Here is a 22,196-nt window from a genome sequence, read left to right as displayed (position 1 = left end):
GTTAAACAAACTTCGACTTGTTACGTGGCAGGGTCGGACATGGGATGACGGAGACGATGTCGCCTGCTCATTCTGCGGCGTGACATTGGCGCGAGCGTTCTCGCACGCAAACGCGTCTGAATGCTGCGCTCGATGCATCTGCGTTCACTGTGTGCGCTCACCCAACCCAAACTCCGTTAATCCACTCGTGGCCTCGACTAAGCGGGTTTAAATCCGACGAGGGGGGTGAGGAGGCGGGATGGCTCGGAGGTCCCGGAGTTCCAATCCGAAATTCAGCCGCTGCCTGTGATTAAACAGTACGGTGCGAAAGAAGTTTAACATACAGTACATGCACAAACCAGAGACCCACAGACTCACACAGATCCACACGGAGACCCACATACACAGACCCATAGACTCACACACATACCCATATACCCACAGACACTCACACAGCGACCCACACTCACACAGCGACCGACACTCACACAGACCCATATACCCACACTCAAACAGAGACCCATAGACTCACCATTTTCCACGTGAAATATTTGACAAAAATTATGGCTCATATTAAATCCCAAATTTTAAGATGGATTTCACCAGAACCTGCTTTCATCCCTCGGGAAGAGAAGACGTTTGGTGTTAACTCGATCGGGTACGAGTCAATCTTCAACGATGATGATGATCATTTCAACGTGGAACCCGTGCGGTATTCGCTCGCCCTTGCAGAGAACGAATCAGGAGGTGCGCGAGGAGGAACCCCGGACAGACGCGAAGACAGCGACTGGGTGGTGAGCCCGTAGCAAATTCCTCCCCGGATTTTCGCGGTCCTCTCCATATGAAATGCGTTGAGTGGTCTTACACTCAACGCATCCCTCCCCCCTCCTTCTCGCTCACCCCTCCTCCAACCCCCTCCTCCTCCCACCCCCCTCCTCCTCCCTCCCCCTCCTCCCCCCACCCCCCTCCTCCTCCCACCCCCTCCTCCTCCCACCCCCTCCTCCTCCCACCCCCCTCCTCCTCCCACTCCCCTCTTCCTCCCACCCCCTCTTCCTCATCCCCCTCTTCCTCATCCCCCTCCTTCTCACCCCCCTCCTCTTCATCCCCCTCCTTCTCACCCCCCTCCTCTTCATCCCCCTCCTTCTCACCCCCCTCCTCTTCATCCCCCTCCTCTTCATCCCCCTCCTCTTCATCCCCCTCCTCTTCATCCCCCTCCTTCTCACCCCCCTCCTCCTCATCCCCCTCCTTCTCACCCCCCTCCTCTTCATCCCCCTCCTCCTCACCCCCCTCCTCCTCACCCCCCTCCTCCTCATCCCCCTCCTTCTCACCCCCCTCCTCTTCATCCCCCTCTTCCTCACCCCCCTCTTCCTCACCCCCCTCCTCCTCACCCCCCTCCTCCTCATCCCCCTCCTCCGGAGCACCCGGAGAGAAGGGAAAAAAACTCCCACGCGTGCGAGGGCAAAACACTCTATCCCGTAGAGACGGAGCAGGTGGAGACCACCCTTTTCCTGCCAGAGCCAGGGAACGGCTCCTCCTCGACCCCCACGGGGAAGGGAGTTTAACACCATCCATGCGAGATCCACCAACCCTGGCCGCCTCCACAGCGCCGGATTGCAGGCAGCCACGTGCGCGAACAGCCATCGCCGCCTGGCTATATTTATGCTCTTTGCTCTTAAGGAAGGGCCCGTCCCCGAAACGTCGGCTAACTATCCGTTGCTCTGTTGTAAGCGCGGCGGTGTTGGTAAAGGAGGTGAGCGCACGTAAAAATGTGTTTAAAATGAAGGCGAGCAGATCTCGATACTGGGATCGAACTCCCGAACCATGCTGCTGCTGCGGCCATGGGCAAGTGTAGGAAAGAATTGCCCAAACATTGCAAGTTGCTGCGAGTGTTGTCAGCTGTAAGAAACACGAGATCCGTTTCCGTATAATGTCATTTGCAATAAAAAAGAAACCCCCCAAAACTAATTCCGCCTTAAATGATTTCGCTCTTTAAACGAGGTAACGTTTGCGTTCTCTCTGCGACTATCCGTGAATAGAACTGCGGGGAAAACGCAAATACACGGAGCCAGCCGCCAGAGCGAGCGGATAAGCCAGGTCTCGGCGTTCGTTCTTCTAACGCGTTTTCAATTTATGTGAAATAAACATTGAACAAATGGAATGCCGGTGTCGTCCCGTATATCACGCCAAGGGTTAAGAATCCTCACCTCCGATTAGCACGGTTGGCTACGTACGGCGCAAAAGAAGTTCAACACACAGGGACTCCTCGAATTACGAACAATCGACTTACGAAGTGTCAGAGATACGAACAAACCTGACCGCATGTCCAGTCGCCCGTTCCGACCGAGAATCGTAAAGTTTAACCACCCCGCGCAATAGATGGCGGTGGTGGCATCTACATCGGCAGAACATCAAAAACCAGTGGCATCTCCATCAACAGGAGATTATACAACTTTGAAAAGCCATTTCCCGTGTTCATTGTACATGCCATACGTGTTTGGAATCGACAATAGTAAAGTTGGACTTTACTACAAACGCACACACGAACACACCTCTGGAACCTAACTCGTTTGTAAGTAAACGAGTCCCTGCACATTCGACCCACACAACTGCCACGGCGATAATTATTTACACGGCCACGTGGCAGGCGAGAGCGAGTCACGGAGGCGCTGGGTGGGCGACATCGGGGAGGTCTACACGAATCCGGCCACCAAGGGGGAAGGGAAGAGCCGACGAGCAGATGGCGGGGAGCCTGAGGGCACGTGGATGGGTCTCAGTTGTGGGCGTTATGGCCTTCCGTGCGAGTCTATGGGGGCTCTGTGCGAGTGTCATTTCGGCTTCTGTGCGAGTCGATGGGTGTCAGTTGTGGGTTCATGGGCTTCTGTGTATGGGTCGCGGTGTGAGCCTGTGGGCTTCTGTGTGAGTCTATGGGGCAGCCTGAGGGAGTCTGTGGGCTTCTGTGCGAGTCCGTGGATCTCTGCGAGTCTCTGTACCGGCGAGATGAATGGGGGAAGAGTGCCACGTCTGTTGCAGAGGGAAAGTCGACAGTGAGTGATAGAGCAAGAGTGTTAGTCTCTGAGAATCAAGTGTTCCCGCTCGGATGACACAGAGGTTCTGAAGTTCTAGGATAATTCAGGCAAACGCTCCGACGACGAGCGTGACCGACGATGAGGTACACGCAATGCGAGAAGAAGTGAAAGCTCGCATAAATAAGGGCAACTCACACCACATCGTACCGGGGAACTTTAATGAAACGGTCGGTAAAAGTAGTAGGGATGAAGGGGGGGGGGGGGTTCTAAAATTTGGAGAATGCAAATGAGAGACATCATAGCGAATGTGAAGGAAAGTGCAAAGTAATCATAAGCATTAAGTTGTGGAGAATATAAATAAAATAAATAAGCCTCCAATTCTCCTTTCCATACCCGTCGCTCCACGTTTTTTTGTTTGTTTAATACACATCCCCATCAGCCAACACAGCCTTCTGGGAGTCCATCATTTCGGCAGCAGCGGTCCAACACGAGCAAAACCGTCGTGCCATCGAGAGGGTCTCAGCAGCAGTCCGGCTTGGCTTGAACCAATGCCGGTGATCCCCGCCAGATGCTTTATCGAGTTCAACTCAACCAACGCTGCTCAAATTCACGCACTCCCAGAAGGCCGTGTGGCCAATGCGACGTGTCATAAATACTTAATATTTTTGTTACGCGAAGGGACAGACATGGGAAGGCGGAGAATTGGCTGCGTAGTTACGAAGCAAAGTGGGCCGCAATGGAGCGCGTTACGAGTAAGGGTGCGGCGGTCGATGGACAAGGAAGGGCAACCCAAGAAGGGGGGAGGCCACGACACGAGAGACCGACCAGCGCGGAGATGGGAGCCACGAGATCGGCTCGCCCGCAGGAGATGGATCACGGCATCGCAAGAGCGTGAGGAATGGTGACGGAGAAGGACCTTCACCCAGCAGTGGATAGAACGTGGTTGATGATGATGGTGGTGGCGACGACAAAGGCAGAGCGGACAGGTGCGGTGAGGTGACGCCTCCACGATGTAAAAGGGGAAAAAAATCGCTTATATTTTAAGTTGGGCATACAATGGCTTGCAAAAGACAGGGGGACAGGTTTTTTTTTGTATAAACATGTATAATTCACGTGAATTGCTAGTTTAAAAATGACACGAAAAACGCAAAGTAAACGATAACAAAATTCTTATTATCATCATCAATATTAACAATAATAATAAAATAACCTACAAAAAACGTACATCACCGGACTATGTTACACAGAGAGAGAGAGACCGCATCACGGGGAGAAGGGACTGTACACAACGCATCGATCGAGCAAACATTTACAGCGTCACGCGGCGCCGGCCGCGGGCTACGGACGGGTTGGGCGCCACGGCCCACGTCACTCCATCCCCCGCCGCCCGCCCCCCCCCCCACGCAAGCGGTCCAACTTGCGTAGGGGGGGGGGGGGTCCTGGGTTGCGTGTGTCGGGGGGGGGGGGTCTGAGGGGAGCCCATCTCCCCGCCCGCGTACGTTTGTGTCAAACGTTGGGAGGTGCCAAGCGCGATCGCCAAATCGGCAATGTCCACTGCGAGATCTCGTTGGACCTGATGGGTTACACCGCAGGTGCAGGAGAGAAAGTCCCCCCCCCCCCTCCCCCCTAGATTCTTTGCTCTGGAACTTCATTAAATTAATTAATTATGATGAGTTCTGAGTCCAGAGTCGGAGCATGTGGTGGCCGCTGGACCATCGGCTCTACGCCGTGCTCTGCTTCACCGCCCCCCCCTTGCATATTGCGCGGAAATAAACAAACATATGAATGCCAAAATCAACGTCCGTTCGGAGTCCATGTTCCATTTCGCAAAACTCATGTTCGCCGTTAGCTTTGGGACGGAAAATCTCTCCCGACAAAATGTTTTTCGTGCCACGCGCAATTCACTCGCAAGTCTCAGCTTTTTATTTTCGTAGACTTTTTTTGTCAAATTTGGAAGCGTGGCGGCGAGGAAAAACTTCTTGGCTTTGTGCAGATGAACAGACTGAGGCTGCGTACGCACACACGCGTACGCACACACGCGTACGCACACACGCGTACGCACACACGCGTACGCACACACGCGTACGCACACACGCGTACGCACACACGCGTACGCACACACGCGTACGCACACACATGATCTGGTAGAGTCTCTTGTGCCGGGAAGTCGAGCGACTGAGTCCATTCGTTTCAAAATTCCATTGCCCTTTCACCTTCACTTCACCTTCACGGTTTCCTTTCCCATTTCGCTTGGACGAATCCCACGCATCTCCACGTAGAGCTAAGTCGGCCTCAGACTCACAATCTCCATGCTGGGCGTAACCATGGCGATCTTGGTCGACGAGCTGGTTTCCATGGTGATAGACTCGCCGCTGGACGACAGCACCGAGGTGACGGGCGTCACGGTGAAGGTTTCCATGGCGACGTCGCCGTGCGCCGTGGAGACGGGCGTCACGGTGACGGCGTGGCCGCCCAACATCGTCGGGTACACGCTCACGGGGATCGGGATGCCTACGGGGACACGCGGGAGGGGGACGCAGTGAGACACGGGATGTACGGGGTGGGGGGGGGGTGTGGAGACGCAGCGAGACACGGCGAGACGCAGTGAGATGCGGCGAGTCGCAGGGAGATGCAGGGGACCACAGGGGAAACAGGGACAGGGTACGGGGAGGCAGGGTGAGCGAGGCACGCTTGGCGAGCGCAATGAGCGGCGTGGGGGTTATCGTGGCGTGTGGCGGGCGTGGTGGATGCGGTGAGCGTGGTGCTCACCGTTGTGGTGGTGCACGGTGGTGAGCGTGGTCCCGTCTCCTGACAGCACGAGCTGCCCGTCCTGCAGCGACGCCTCCGAGAGCGTCGTGACGGCGTGCACCACCCCGTCACTGCACCGCCGCGGCCACAGCCACCAGACAGAACACACCGTCACAACAACCACTACAACCGCCCCGTCCTCACTGTAGTGTCACAAGCACAACAACCACACACCGTCGCAATAACCACGACAACCACACTCAAGAAACAGTCACAACCACTATTAACCACCCATCTCTGCAGCGCCATAACCACAACATCCACACACTACACCGTCACAACAACCACTACAACCACTACAACCACCCTGTGTTACCAAACAAGAGCACGCTCACAAACCGCCCGGCAAAAACCGCAATACACAGCCCACACACTGGCACCAGACACACCCAGACTCGCACCTGTTAATTGCCATGGTGACGGTGGTGGGGTGCCGGCCGCCATCGCGCTGCGAGGCGGCCGCCACCTCGGCGAGGGTGGCCACGGCGTGCGACGCGTCCTGCGAGGCGTGCAGCGTCATCTCGGCGTTGTGAAGCGTCGTCCAGTCGCGCCCCACCTGCTCGCGGCACGCACCATCGGCGTCGTCAGTGTCCGCCGTCATCTATCCACTGCTGGATGAAGGCCTCTGTCCGCCCACCCGCCTACCCCCCCCCCCCACTTCCAACCAACACACAAAGCCGTCACCATGTCTCCTGGTATTGCGGTGCCACAATCCATCTCCTGTTTCTATTCCTATATTTTTATTTTACCAAGTAAGGCCCACTGAGCTACGTAGCTCTTTTTCAGAAGCTATTGTGCTGTGACTGTTCCACCTGAAGACGGAGGCTTGTGTTGCTTCCGAAACGTCGTGATTTTATTTTATTTTACTTTTATTAATTTGAATTTATTACCTACGTGACTTTACCGAAAAACCTAAGAATACACAAATGAACGCTCAACAATCACACGACTTTCAGAAACTTCCCAAAACCTCTGCGCTGCGAGGTCGCCACCTGCTGGCCCGCCAGGGTATGGTAGTACAGCAAGTGGGTTAATTTCCAACCGGACGGGGGATTGGTTGTTGCCTACCCCCGCGGTTTCCTCTCACATGCATTAACATTCTTTCATAAAGTTGATAAAACATCCCCAATAATGGACCACAAGAGCTTAAGGAAGGGTTGTTGGTGATGGTTCTGGCTGCCTTGCCGCTATTTCATCGTTCCCCGCACCTCTGAATCTACAGAAACTGCGCACACAGCACGTATGTGAATGTATGCTGAACTTCTTTCGCATCGTACGTAGCCAACCGTGCTTAATCGGAGGTGCGGGGGAAGGACAACAAGCTAAACACACACAAAAAATATTGCGTCATTATTTGAGTTAAAAGCGACAGTTGCTGATGGGGCCCAGCAGTGGCGCAATCGCCGCTCGTTGCAGAGGCTCGTGGTTCTAGTCCGGAAGGCCGTCCTGGTTATTACTGCAGTGCGTTAAACGCAAATAAAACTTCGCGCCGTCTGCTTCACGGTGGACGTTGACGAACGCATGACGTCATTCGAAAAATCACGCCGCGAATTTCGCGAATGGAAAACACGCAACAATCAGAGTGCTGGTGCCCCCGCTTGCAGGCCAGTTGTCGAGACAACTTGTGCCGCTGAGAGACAGCTGCCACTGGGGCTGCACCTGCGTTGAGATGAGATGTGATGCAAGTCACTTATTTGCGTGTGAGGCGCTGCAAAGATGCCCTGACGTAAATGTGGGTGGCTCTATCAAAAACAACTCTTTAATAATAAAAATGTAGAGGAGAACCTCTGCCCATCGCGGCTTCAATGAACGTGTGTTTCGCTCCAACGCGGAATTTTCCAGCAACGCAACCCCCGCGTTCGGCGAGGTCTGCCTGTAATTACAATCTACTGCTGCTGCTGATGAGTGCCAAGGATGGAGATGCCACTGGAAGCTCACCTCCCCATCGGAGCAGTTGGGAGGGTAGGAGACCTGGGTGACCGTCACCGTCTGGGGCAGCTCCCCACTCTCCGCCAGGGCAGCAGCCGTGCCAGCGTCCACCTGTACGGTCACAGAGACGCAAGAGGCACAGAGACAATGAGACATATGATGGCACACAGAGAGACCGAGACACACGGAGAGACGGGCGCAATTAGACAAATGCACAGAGGCCAACGTGCAGAGACATGTGATGGCACAGAGAGACAGACACAGAGAACCAGAGGTACAGGCACACACAGAGACACAGAGAGACGCAATGACAAAAAACACACAAACACAGACATAAACTATTACTCCTTCAATAGTGCTATTTGTTGCTGACAAATTGACATGTTGAGCCTGTGCTCAGCGACCGTGATTAGAATAACGCGCCTAGTGCTGCCCAGGGGCGGCTGCCGTTGAGGAGCTCCCCTTGGCGAGACAGAAGCAGCGCACGGAATCGGCTGAGATGGGATGTGACGAAATGTGCTTTTATAGTCAATGGGCCCGGACCAAACAACCTCCTTGTTGGTGCCACTCTGTCGGCAACACATGAGTTGCACCAACATCCTTAAATATCTAATCAAAGTGAATGCCGCAGAAACATTGAGTAGTAATCACGTTCTCACACAATCCACCTCTATCAGCCACGTAAACAAACGGGCATCACTAAATATCTGCCACCGCGAGTGGTATCGAATTCTGCTCTGGCCGATTGACTACAAGTTTGCAGCAGAGGCAGTCAAGAGCCGTGTAAATCCCCTAGCCGCCTTTAGTCTTGCGCTGTGCAGGGGCGAAGGAGACCGTCACCCAAAAACGTCTCGGCTCTCCCGCCCAGGATGGCAAAAGTTGCCAATGCTGCCGTGGCGAAACCGCCCGCGGTGATGACAACAGGCGCGGCCGACACCCCGGTAGCATTTTCAACTTCTAGATTTGAAGCTTTCGTGACTGCAAGGATTCATATTCTTAGGGTTTTTTTTACCTACGTGACTTTACCGAAAAAACTAAGAATAGCATTTTCAACGTCGGGTGGTGCCGACCCCCCCGAACCCCATGGGGTGACCGCTGCGGCACACCTGGATGAGCGAGACGACGCCGTCGGGGCTGATGGCCTGCACCATGGCCTGCGGGTGCACGAGCTGCGCCGTGAGCGTGTGCGAGGCGGCCCCGGCGCCGTGCGGCGTCGTCAACGTGGCCAGCGCCGACTCGTCGAAGGCGTAGAGCAGGTCCTCGCGGCCGTGGTGCTTGTAGCAGTTCTTCACCACGGTTCGCAGGGCGTGCGTCCACGACACCTGCGCGGTATTGGTGGGGGACGGGCACCAGTCATCGTTAATATTGTTATTTCGCTCGTTGACACAGGAAAGCCTCACACAGTCTTGTGACTCTTTTTCGGGAGGGTCCTTCAGTAGGAGGGGGGGGGCGATGATTGCTGCTGTGTGCGTATAATCACCGTTGAGTGATTTGCGGGTCATTTGGGAAAATTTGGACCGTGACGCCGGTACACAATGGCCTACTCTTGCGAATGTCGCGGGATCTTTAATGTCCGCACACGCCGTGTGCTTTAAATCTAGATTTAAAAACTAATTTCTTAACAAGTGCTTTTTGTGTTTCGTTTGTTGACCTTCCCCCGCACCTACGATTAACGCGTGCGGTGCGAAAGAAGTTCAACGTGACGTATTTCTTTTTGGTTTAATACACACCACAGAATGAATCAGGGCTGCCGCTGGATTCGAATTGTGCACCCTCTGCAACAAGAGGCGTTACCGCTCAGCCAAATCATCACCCTCAATGAGGCAGGACCACGGCTTAATGATGTGCTTCTGCAGCCGTCTGGAACGGTTTTCCTTCCGGTATTTGGAAGCCACTGGAGCTACGCACTTTAAATCATCTAGATTGAAAAACTAATTTCTTTAGAACTGCCTTTTGTGTTTAGTTTGTTGTCCTTCCCCCGCACCTCAGACTAGCGCGGCTGGCGATGTACCGTGCGAAAGAAGATCAACCTATTAAGTTCAACATTAATGGCCCTCAGCGAGGCGGTGCCAAGGCCTAGCAGCCCCCCATCGGGGCGGTTCCATGGCCGAACGGTAGCACGTCCATCGCTTGAGTAATTTCCCGAACATCATGAATGCGCGGGCGAGCGAGCGAGGAGCAACAGTGACAATTCCGCACCCTCTGCTTCTGGTCCTCCGAGCGCACGTCCGAGCGCACGTTGGCCCACGGCACCTCGGGCGGCCACCACATGGGCCTGCACGTCTCCTTGCCCCAGCCCGGCTTCCCGCGGCTCGTCGAGAACTTCAGCATCTCGGGGATGAAGGCCCGCAGCTGGGCCTGCCCGACCGCACAAGCGAACGTTAGCGGATGGGTAGATGCAACGACCAGGGTCCTTGTCATAACCGGTAACCGCAAGAGAAAACCGGTAAAACCTCGGAAACTCGTGCTGTACAGACAGAAACATCTAGAGCAATAAACACGATGTGTTTAGGTGACTGAGAAAAGGGGAGAGTTGCCACGGTGGGGTGTCATGGCCAGCAGTGCGCTCGACTTGCAATCGAGAGGTCGCAGGCTTGATCCCACCTCCCCACACAGCAGATGAAGCAATAGTGCAAGCTTCTATCAAAATCCCACTGGAACTGGTAACCGATTCTGAAAACGGTGACCGGTCATCGTTTAACAATGACGAACGTGACACGTGGCGGCGCGGGTGATTTCACCACACGCGGAGGCGTGCTGCTCACAAACAGCAGGAAGGCACGACTCCCATCCATAAGCCTGCACCCAGGCCATGTGCTCAACACATTGCACATGCGATGCTCCCCGCCTTGTCTACAACACACATCAGCCTGAACCAGTGGTACAAACGAGACAGGGACCTTCAAGTGACCTCTGACCCACACACTGCCGGGTGCTGCACTTCCCGCATGCACCGTGCCACGTTTAGCGCCACCAAGGGATGCGTTCCCGATTTTTATATGAATCTTAAAAATACGAAAATTGGGATAGAGAAAAAATGTTGCACGATCTCGATTTTGTGTTTGTTTTGGATTGATCGGAGAGTACAACGTCTCCGGAAGTGACGCCACATATTAGATCCCTTCCTAGGCATTTCCCGACGGGCATCTGGTGACATGACCTTTGTGAGCACGAAGACGCCGTCACATTAAATTTCGATTTAAAGCTTTCGTGACTGCAGGGATTCATCTTCTTGGTTCTTTCGGTAAAGTCACGTGACTTTACCGAAAGAACCAAGAAGACGCCGTCACATTATTACATCAAGCGATTCATCCAAGTGCTGCCCCCTAGTGTTTTTGCACTCGCACACCTGTCCACCACCCGCCTCCCAGTTCCTGGTTTCCTCACCGATTTGGTGAAGACGCTCAGCTGGTCGGTCGGTGTGATTGTGCCAGTGTTAGTGCCGCACCCTGCCACCTGGCCACCCCGCCACCCCCCACATTCCCAACTGACCTGCGTCATCTTGTCGACGGACACGGGGATGCCGTCGATGGTGAGGGGCGGCAGCTCGGGGTGGAGGTCGCTCTGCGTGGGCGCGTGCTCCGTCAGCGCCAGCTCCAGGTCGCTCAGCATCACGTTCTTGTACTTGCGCACCTGCCAAACGTCACGCACTCTGTTAGCCGGTCGCTCGGCCGATCTGACTGTCTGTCTGTCAGTCGGTCAAATGGTCAGACAGGCAGACACCTGCCGCCTAGACAACGACCTCAACACTCACAGAAATGCACATGAAATGCCGTTGTGGAACACGGTAACAAGACTCAACCGCATGCCAGGCAGCATAGGAGACTAGCGGAGGAATAATTGGCTTGTAAGTCTATGGATCTCTGTGGGAACTTAGGGCCCATGTGAGTCTTAATCTATGGGACCCTGTGTGAGTCTATGTGTGAGCCCATGTCTGTGTGAGCTCGTGTCCACCGCGAGCATTCTCCGAAAGCATGAGTGGTTTTACACTCATTGTGCCTAGAAGCCTGCAGCTAGATTCTACAACCTAGACACCGATGCACAGTCGGGCAGCCAGACGGCCCGTTGGGTTGTGTTGGTCGATCGGCCAGACGCTCGGTCGGCCGGTGTTGTGCTGGCACGCAATGCGGCGAAGTGTGGTACTCACCACGTTCTCGAGTGGCGCGGCTCCAAAGACTTTGAAGACGGGGTTGGGTTTCGAGGGCGAGAGACAGAGGACCACGGCCTGCTGCCCCACGCGCGTCGTGTACTCGTCAATCACGCTCCGAAGCTTCCTGCACGCACACACAACACACCAACAACCCCTATAGCCACACACACACCACAAACACAGATCCTCCCATAGCTACACACATACACCACAAACACAGATCCTCCCATAGCTACACACACACACCAAGTCCTCTATAGCCACACACACACACCACAAACCCAGATCCTCCCATAGCTACACACACAAAACACACCAAGTCCTCTATAGCCACACACACACACCACAAACACAGATCCTCCCATAGCTACACACACACAACACACAAAGTCCTCTATAGCCACACACACACACCATAAACACAGATCCTCCCATAGCTACACACACACAACACACAAAGTCCTCTATAGCCACACACACACCACAAACACAGATCCTCCCATAGCTACACACACACAACACACAAAGTCCTCTATAGCCACACACACACCACAAACACAGATCCTCCCATAGCTACACACATACAACACACAAAGTCCTCTATAGCCACACACACACACCATAAACACAGATCCTCCCATAGCTACACACACACAACACACCAAGTCCTCTATAGCCACACACACACACCACAAACACAGATCCTCCCATAGCTACACACACAACACACAAAGTCCTCTATAGCCACACACACACACCACAAACACAGATCCTCCCATAGCTACACACACACAACACACAAAGTCTTCTATAGCCACACACACACCATAAACACAGATCCTCCCATAGCTACACACACACAACACACCAAGTCCTCTATAGCCACACACACACACACCACAAACCCAGATCCTCCCATAGCTACACACACACAACACACCAAGTCCTCTATAGCCACACACACACACACCATAAACACAGATCCTCCCATAGCTACACACACACAACATACAAAGTCCTCTATAGCCACACACACACCACAAACACAGATCCTCCCATAGCTACACACACAACACACAAAGTCCTCTATAGCCACACACACACAACCACAAACCCAGATCCTCCCATAGCTACACACACACAACACACCAAGTCCTCTATAGCCACACACACACACACCATAAACACAGATCCTCCCATAGCTACACACACACAACATACAAAGTCCTCTATAGCCACACACACACCACAAACACAGATCCTCCCATAGCTACACACACACAACACACCAAGTCCTCTATAGCCACACACACACAACCACAAACCCAGATCCTCCCAAAGCTACACACACACAACACACCAAGTCCTCTATAGCCACACACACACACACACCATAAACACAGACCCCCCCCATAGTCACATACACACATCACAAACACAGATCTCTCCATAACAACAACTACCATTTACCATGACGCTTGTGCCAGGCTATGTGCACGTTGAGGCCACGTGAAGTGTTGAACGCCCACTGGCAAGAGGTCACGGGGCAGACCCAGGTGCCACGGGTCGACTGACCGAGATGACTGGCTGATGCACCACCTGTGCCCCCTACTGTGCCAACTGGCTGTGCTTTAGCCACCCGGCGCTCTGCCCGTTGTTGTGAGCGTCACTCCTCCGCCCTCCGTTGTTGGAGGGCGACTGCCTCCAACTGCCCAGTAGCGTCCTTCATGAGACTCCCGACACCGCTGGTACCAGTCATTGGCAAGTCCACTCAGCTCCACACCCTCCTGTACCACATCACTACCATCTCTTCTCTAGCTCGTGCCGTGCCCGTTTAGCCCCTTTAATCCGGCCGAACAAAAGCTGTTTAGGCTGGGCATGCGGGCTAAATGACCCAGCCAACGCAGCCTTGCCTGCCGGAGGAGCTCACCGATGGGATTTTGTCCAAATCTTTCAAGGATTTGTGAGCTCCTCACACAATCCAGTCTGGTTAAACCAAGGATAGATCGTAGGCAGGCCAGCCTAAATGTTTAACTGGTGAAGATGTTCCATGAGGGGGGGTCCACGTTTCGCAAGCATAGAGAAGGGGGGGAATGTCTGTGGCCGAGAGGACCTGAAGCTTCGTGCGGAGCGACAGAACATAGCCACACACACACCATGAACACAGATCCTCCACATAGCCACATACAATAAACACGCAGATCCCTCTACGACGACAACCGCCATTTGCTACCAAGTGGCGGTGACATCACCGCGGCACTTGTGCCAGGCTAGGTGCACCTTGAGGCCATGTGAAGTGTCGAAAGCTTGCCCCGGAGTTGGGTGTGGACCGACTCAGATGACTGGCAAAAGCACCAAGTGTGCTCTTTACTGTGCCAACTTTCTCCATTGTACACCACAATACACTACACCTACACACGACTGTACCTCCTGCGCTGTACAGCACTCTACATTAATTATAACACGCACCACAAACACAGATCACCTATAGCCACATAGGTGTATATTAATCCCGGCACTTTTTTCCACCAAGCACCACGGTGGAAACACCAAAAAAATATGAATACGTACGCACAAGCACATATAATGAGAGTTAAGTGAGATGATGAGGAGGGTCCTAAGTGCGCCGAGGTGGTAGTTGAGTGTGATGGTGAGGAGATGAAGCCGCCCCCCCCATCCCGTCTCACCGGAGTAGCCGCGTCTGTTGTCGCTTGCGGATCGAGGGGTTCGATTCGAAGATGTGCGGTCGCTTCCTCTTCTTCCCCGTCGCCACGGCCGCCGCCGCCGCCATCCCCACGGGTCCTGCCGGAGAAAGGAAGCGGCGCCCGTTAGCCGCCCTCCTTCAAATTGACGACGCGACTCAAGCGAGGCGATCACGTAGCTCGGGAGCCGGAGAAGCGGAGCCGGCACCGCCGAGATCCTCCGTGTGAATCCGGGCTTCAGCCGCCCGACCGGCGTTAGCCCGGTCCTCAAGTCCAAGCGAGTCACCATGCTCATTATTTTGCCTTTACACTCCTCGTTATCCGTGATCTATCCACTGATGGACGGAGGCATTCCCAGCCTGTTGCCATCGTTCACGATCAAATCCTGATGAATCACGATAAAATGAGGACCACTTAGTGGTGAAAGAAACAACAGCGCTTGTCCTACGGATACTCGCCCCTGCCATAGAAATGTCAAATTCCCAACACTGGCACTGCAGGACCGTATAAAGGAGATGTGCACCAATGCCTCAAAGCTCGACTGAGCGGCAGGATTTTTTGTTCTCTCTCTCCGTCTCTCACCGGCTGCGGCAAGGTGGGCCGTCACCTCGTCGGCCACCGTGGCGTTGAGGATGTCCGAGTCGTCGTAGGCGTTGTCGTCATCGCCCGACGACGGCGAGGAGTCGTCGCCCTCCAGCATCCCCTGGGAGAGGGGGCGGTGCACGCGGCCACGATCGTCACGTCAGGCCAGACTCACCCTCCCACACGGCTGCGGTGTTATAGTTTATTAATTACTCAGCTCGGTCACCCAGGAAAGCCTCGCAGAGTCTCACAACACTGTTTGGCTGGCCATCGAACAAAGACGGTCAATGCGTCGCGTGCTTTCGAATTCACTTCTGCGGCCGTCTGGAACGCTCTTCCTTCCAATAAAAGGAAGCCCCTGGAGTGATGCACTTTTAAATATCGATTTAAAACTCATTTCTCTAAAACTGCTTTTTGTATTTAGTTTGTTGTCCTTCCCCCGCACCTCCGATTAGCACGGTTGGCTACGTACGGTGCGAAAGAAATTCAACATATATTCATACGTAAGTTTCGGGAGTGGGTGTTCGCAATAAGGGGCGATGTTGCTGCTGTGTGTGACCCCAATGTGATTTGCAGGTAATTTTTCAGCATCGGCATGTTTTGGCCAATACCGATTAGATTGCTTTGTTTTTATGGGAGGAAACCACAGAACCTGGTGCCCGGGTCAGGAGTCAAACCCACGTTTTTCTTGCTTTGAGGCACGAGTGTTCCAATGCACCGTCCTGCCGACGACTTGGCACAGGCCATCAAGGGGCTCAAGGAAATGGTGACTTTTAATAAAATCCTTTCTGTGTTATAGTGTTTCGTTGCACTCGGGCCCATACCCGAGAGGGGCCTTGCCTAGAAAAAAATGGCAGTTCATCAGCACGGGTTCAAGGCCAATATTGACATTGAGATCTCTGTGTTAAATTGACCTACATTTTCTTGAAACCATTTATTAACAAAAGTAAACTCTGGACAGGTTTTAACCTTCTGGGTTTAAGCAGAGTCACATTTGTTAAATAAATGCTGCTGGATTACCAGATGTTACTACAAACTATGAGAAACACTTGGTTTCCATGGTAACACAAAGATCCTCCAAATAACCTCAAAAGTACCGATGGGGTAATCATTCTTAGCGAGCATCGATGAAGGCCGGAACGGCACACGTACATGTGTATGTTGTGTTTCTTTTGCACCATACATAGCCAACCATACTAATTGGGGGTGTGGAGAGTGGTGTGGCCAGCACCAAGCACGGCCGCATAATATCTCACTGGTATTGGCTGCGAGCGGAAATTGAATTCGGGTCGCCGAGGTTGTACCGCAGTGTGCTAACCACTCTCCAAAAACTCTCCACTTTGTCCATGGTAACAACAGCAGCCATTTGGCACAAAGTGATGGTGACCTCAACACAGCGCTTGTGCCAGGCTAGGTGCACTTTGATACCATCACATGAATTGTGGAAGGCTCGCTGGGGGTAGTAGCTCACGGGACAGACCCCGGTGCCATGGTTGACCGAGATCACCAGCAGATGCGCCACCTCTGCTCCCCACTGTGCCGCCTCGCTGCGTTCTAGCCGGTTGGCACTCCGCCAGAGGTCGCAACCGGGTACCCGATACCCGTACCCTACCCGATACCCGGCTACACGTACCCGGCCGGGTACGGGTACCCGTTTGCGACCCTGGTGCGGGTGGGTACGGGTAGGCCGTGAGTCACTGGTGAGTAACCGTTTGTCACTCATTTTGGGTAGGGTACGGGTAGGATACGGGTACCTGTACCCAGCCGGGTACGGGTACCCATTTGCGCCCTGGTGCGGCCGGGTACAAGTAAGGAATCAAAACCCGTTTGCGACCTCTGTGCTCCGCTCACTGTTTAGAGCGTCGCTTCTCCGCCCTCCGACGTTGCTGGTGGGCGGCTGCCACCAACTGCCCAGGAGCCTCGCTGTACTCCTTTCCTGCAACTGCCCGGTAGCGTCCACGACGAGCACCCTCCACACAATAACACAACACACACCTGGGTGCCGTAGGGGTCGAGTGCGTGCCCCTGGGCTTGGGCGCCGCCGTCCCCATCGTCGTCGTCGCCGGTGCCTCCCATGGCAGCGTGGTGGCCGTTGATGGTGACCAGCTCCCCCACGCCCCCGTCCATCCGCGTCACCGTCCACTCCAGCACGTCCACCGCCCGCTGCTCGCACACGAAGCACAAAGATCCGCCCATGTAACCTCCGCAGACTGATGGGACACGTGCTGTAAGCAAGCGCCGATGAAGGTGGGCACAGCACACCAGACCGCCTTTGTCTTTCCAGGGTTGATGTTTAATATCGCAGCAGGTACTCATTTTAAGACTGAGTCGACCTAGGGGAGGCCCAACAACGGTTCACATATTCGTCACTGTTAGCCTTAACAGACTTTCGAGGCAAGTGCTGTTCCCGAGCACCTATGAAGGACGGCACAAAACACAAGGGGGTCAGTGGCCAGTACCATGCCCAGCTGCCTTTGTCTCCCAGTGGTGATGTTTACACACCGCACCAGGTACTCATTTGAGGCCAAGTCGGCCTAGGGGAGGCCTAGGACTGGTTCAGATAATCGTCACTGGTGTTGGCCACAAGAGGGAATCAAACTCAGGTCGTCAGGTTCGCTACACAACTGCTCCCCAAAACACACAAACACATCCACCCACACATACACCCTATACATGCTCCTCTAAATGTCTTCTTTTATTTTTAAAGCATTTATGCATTCCATCCATCCATCCGTCTGTAAAGGGGGTCACGATGACGCTCTCATGAACGCGGTCCAATTTGAAACTTAGGAATTTCCGTTTTGTCGAGCGGCCTCAGTGATCAAATGGTTGCCCCAAACTGGAGTTAAACCTGGGAACGGATGCCAAACATGAGCACGCTGACAAATCGACACTTTCATCCACACTGGGACAGTATTAGAGCGTAAATGTCAAACCATTGACCCGTTCCATAAATAAGAAATATTTTCGAAAAACTACAGATTTAATTACCTTCCAAATGACCAACACGTATAATACATGGATGATTGTGACAATATGGCTTACCAAACATGTGGAACTGCCCCCCGTCAGTTGATATTCCTAAGTGGCATTGCGAGCAATACGATTAAAACACCCGGATAAGGCCTTTAGTACGGAATGTCTCTTTGTGGAGTTTGCAGGTCACAGATAATCTCGAGACGACAAACAGAGGATAATCTCTACAGCCGGGAATTACAGAGATGCGCATCATTCACAGACAAGCGCGTGACTCAAACAATGTGAACAATTTTTTTAATCACCAACTTCTTTTGCTATTTTTCTCCTGACTGTGCTCTCAGCGTTACATCGTGAGCCGAAGAATAATTCAGATATCTCGCAAAGCAGTGCGCAACCCTTTGTGTTGGAGAATGGCCCTCGGAAGCAGATATCACAAAGCTACCTCCGAGATCCCTTCTTCAAGTGACCTCTAACCCAGTGTAAGAGGCAGCACTTTCCTACCTACCCTGCAAATGAGAATAATATTCGTTTCATGGCTGACATTTGTCATTCTCAGATCTGGAATTTATCCCAATAGAATGCACAACCAAATTTAATATGATGGTTTTTTTTTGTGTGTGTGTGTTGCTATTGGAGACCGGGCTGAGACCATTAACTCAAGAGGCTCGAGAACCTGGTTAAATCACGGGCGGCTGAAACCTGGATTCAAACTCAGGATCTCAGTAGTGCTGGCTCAGTTTCACTGACCTCTGAGCCACCCGCCCTCCTCAAGCTGTGACAATTCTCGAAAAAACTCTTTGCTCAGCTCCTCTGCGAATGTTACACAACAGACCACGATAGCTAAACCGCGACACGTTTGAGCCGATTCGCCAACTGAACCAGACCGAGGCCGTCACGATTTAAAATTCATAGTTGCAATATTGTCCCGCAATATCAATGCTAAAACAAGTACAGTAAAACTTTTCACATCTGCCTCGCTGGGGACTGAGGTATAGGTGGATACGTAAACACCTGTGAACACGGCAGTTAATGGACATAAAAAAGCACAAACTGCTTTCAACTTGAGAAAAGGCTTCATGTTATTCAACCATGGCCGAGTTTTGCAGTTCAATCCCCTAGCTGCCCTGGTTAATAACGCAGGTGAATGAAACAAAAATAGGTGGCGTGTGCATCATAGTGGACGATAAAGATTCCGCGACATTATTCAAAGAGCCGGTCCTGTGTGCTGGCGTCACCGAGTAAAATGTTGTAAATTTATAACAAAGGACTTCATCTGAATAACCAATAACGTTATTCCCCCTACTGACAGAATTGCCTACTTGCAGGCTCGTATTATCTTGTTCATGACAGGGAGTCCCCTCGGTTAAAATAAACAAACTATCGAATGGTTGAGATGAGAAGCAATGAGCTTTCAGATGCCGGGGCACTTAAGCAAGCGCCACTATACATGCAAATCCTTAACATTGGTACTGGACCAGCACGGAGTGCGAAAGGTGGGGAAGCATGAACATGGGAGCACTGGAAGATCAAGCCGTCAACGTGGCCGAAGCCATCGATGCCACCACCACCGCACCTCCTCGCCACCAATGATCTCAACTCTCCACTAGATCCTGCAGCTGCTGCACAGCCGACACACGGCCTCGGAAGTTCTGCCCTCACAGTCTCTCACCATCTGCTCATAGACTCACACAGAGACCTACATAAACATACAGAAACCTATAGTTCCACGTAGAGACCAGCAGACACACAGTGAGCCCGTATACTCACACAAGAGATCAATAGCGCTGCCCTAATTGCATCCCACCTACTACTCTTAGGTATTCTCTTCCCAATGGTCGCGGGATTCGTGGAGGGCACCCCAAAGCTTGCCTCGGTGACATAGAAAGAACGGCAGAAAGATACAATGGATTTTCCTGCACTGCCATCTGCCGCCCAACACACACGACGCTTCGCAGCAGCTCACAATGAATGACCTGATGTGTGTGCACGGTGGTCACCCAACCAAGCACCGTCCAGGCCCTGGTTAGCTTACGAGATCTGACGAGTTCGAGCACATTCCGAGAGATTTGGTTGCAGGCCAATGGCAAGTACGCGTCTATAGTGTTTGATGGAACCAGTGTTGCTGCTTTCCAATCATAAATCAGTACAGCCTGACCGGGAAGTGCTCACTGTACCAACCCTTGAGATATGACTCCCCCAGTTAAGATGATGGTGGCGTTAACCATGTCAAGAGAATTAACTAATATTCTAGTGAACAGGAGCTGTGCTGAACAACATACATAGTAGGCTCTAACCCGAATCAAGAGTTACAATCGCCGTGCGAACATTGTTGAAAATTGTACAGTGGATATCCTCATGCAAAAACAAAGAGTATACGACGTGAATTAACAATTATCACACACACAATATGCTGACATGAACACTCAAAACATTGAAACAATGCGCAAAGATTAATCTGAAGGCAGAGAGACCCATTTAGCCTCATCAGGGGTGTTGGGGCACGTCCTGTCAGCGTGTACCGTATTATTAAGACAGGGAAGACGGGCGATGATGTTGGTGTGGCCAGCACCACACCCGGCCGCTTTTGTTTCCCTTGTGACGATGCTCACACACCGCACCAAGTGCTCATTAAAGGCTGAGTCGACATACACACAAGACACGCATAAGCATATAAGCACACACATATATACCAACGAACATGCATACACTGTACACACACACACGTTACTCACGTATACACGTTAAACACGACACACATCTATAGAGGACATGCAACACAGGAAAATCCACATAGAATGCACATGCAGGTGTACATGTTGTCTTCTGTCGGTCCACTTTTGGCTGAGGGCCTGAACCACGTCGTGTGGGTTAATTAAGCATACTTCACCACGCTGGTTGCTGCGTGTTGGTTGAGGCCTGCAACAATCACGTACTTTACTCATAAAGTAGCACCACACAGACGTACTGTGTCGATACCCCACGCAGCTAACTCAGAACACCTACAGTTGCGTACTGCTACTACCACTACGACCATCCACTGTTAACGTACCACACCAACACACAGCTACCGTAACTTTCCAAGACATCTTCTGCCTGAGCAAAACAAAACGCTGCAACTCACTCACCGCACACCGACATCCACCTCCAAGCCTTCCACTGCAAGTCCGGCATACAAACACGAACACCCCCTTGTACTCACTACGAGGGAGACCGACGAGATTGAAGCGATGTCGCCTCCGGTCGGTTCCGCCTCCCCAGCCGGCCCGAGCACCACCCAAGCGGGCAGAACCGCCAGGCGAACCCGAGGCTGTCCCGGCCCGGACTAGGCCCAACCTCGCAGTTGAACGAAGACCGCGGCCGACGCCGCGACGACTTTCCTTGATTTTAAAACGCCCAAGGCGACAGCCGACGTTGTCGAGTGGTCGTCTTCGTACCCTGCCCGCTTTTATTCGCTGGAGCGATGTTGAGAGTTGAACTGGGAGCAGCGAGGCTGCGGTGCTTCGGTGTAGGCCGCGGCGATTGTGGCTTGAATCGCGAATTTCGCAAAACAATTTTTGTTTGTTTCTGCGTCGGTTAACGGCCCCCTTCCTTACGCACGCCGCGACGCGCGCCTTGTCGATCCCGCTAAGCTCGTGCTGCTCGCGATAGTTCCACACATCGGAGATTGATTCTTTGTCAGCGACGAAATTTCGCCTCAAAGGAAAAACCTCGCGGCTCTCGGCGGGACGCGGGGGGGGGGGGTGCGGGGGGGGCAGCGGAACGAGATTCGAGGGAGGGGGGGCGGGGGGTGGCTCGGATTTCCTAGCGCGGATACGCGATTCGCGCCTCGCTATTGGTCGGCGCGCTCGTCATGTGATGCAAGTCGGCCAATAGGCTGGCGGCTGCGCGCCCAAGCGATGTGGGAAATGTACGAGGGCCGCCTAACGGACTTTAGTGTCAAACAGCGGTGGCGGCTCTCGGCCCCCAATTCGTTGTTTTGGGATCGTGAATTCACCAAAGTTTGTTATTTAATCGCCACCGGCCGTAGATGTTGAGTCGACG

The 22,196-nt window shown here is 53.1% G+C and overlaps 1 protein-coding gene across 3 annotated transcripts; it reads right to left on the bottom strand.

Moving 5' to 3' along the window:
• Positions 1 to 3,219: 3,219 nt before the first annotated feature.
• Positions 3,220 to 21,898, bottom strand: LOC144947235 (nuclear respiratory factor 1-like). Of its 3 annotated transcripts, none has more exons than XR_013640012.1 (13): positions 21,355 to 21,898; positions 17,172 to 17,339; positions 15,177 to 15,297; positions 14,580 to 14,694; positions 11,890 to 12,016; positions 11,235 to 11,375; positions 9,942 to 10,100; positions 8,849 to 9,064; positions 7,752 to 7,853; positions 6,215 to 6,369; positions 5,775 to 5,884; positions 5,070 to 5,516; positions 3,220 to 5,013 (listed from the first exon to the last, which is right to left on the bottom strand). XR_013640012.1 is itself a non-coding variant. In XM_078876449.1 (12 exons), exons 2-12 carry the CDS (start codon positions 17,301 to 17,303, stop codon positions 5,287 to 5,289), a joined length of 1,608 nt encoding a protein of 535 aa, XP_078732575.1. In that variant the 5' UTR covers positions 17,304 to 17,339; positions 21,355 to 21,898; the 3' UTR covers positions 3,220 to 5,286. The 3 variants fall into 3 exon arrangements, 1 of the variants encoding a protein (XP_078732575.1); XR_013640013.1 differs by having other exon boundaries at positions 5,084 to 5,516; XM_078876449.1 differs by having other exon boundaries at positions 3,220 to 5,516.
• Between the last annotated feature and the right edge of the window lie 298 nt (positions 21,899 to 22,196).

The sequence above is a fragment of the Lampetra fluviatilis genome, chromosome 44, assembly GCF_964198595.1.
Source record: "Lampetra fluviatilis chromosome 44, kcLamFluv1.1, whole genome shotgun sequence".
Taxonomy (NCBI): domain Eukaryota; kingdom Metazoa; phylum Chordata; class Hyperoartia; order Petromyzontiformes; family Petromyzontidae; genus Lampetra; species Lampetra fluviatilis.
Note: the sequence above shows the minus strand (reverse complement) of the source record. Positions and strands in the feature narration are given on the sequence as shown.

What these genes read in the sequence shown, in the direction of transcription:
- LOC144947235 (XM_078876449.1), bottom strand. Translation starts at nt 17,303, where the DNA reads ATGGACGGGGGCGTGGGGGAGCTGGTCACCATCAACGGCCACCACGCT. An exon ending in GCGTCGTCTCGCTCATCCAG is followed by an intron (nt 7,854 to 8,848) that starts GTGTGCCGCAGC and finishes GTGACCGTACAG; the next exon opens with GTGGACGCTGGCACGGCTGC. An exon ending in CCAACTGCTCCGATGGGGAG is followed by an intron (nt 6,370 to 7,751) that starts GTGAGCTTCCAG and finishes TGCCGCGAGCAG; the next exon opens with GTGGGGCGCGACTGGACGAC.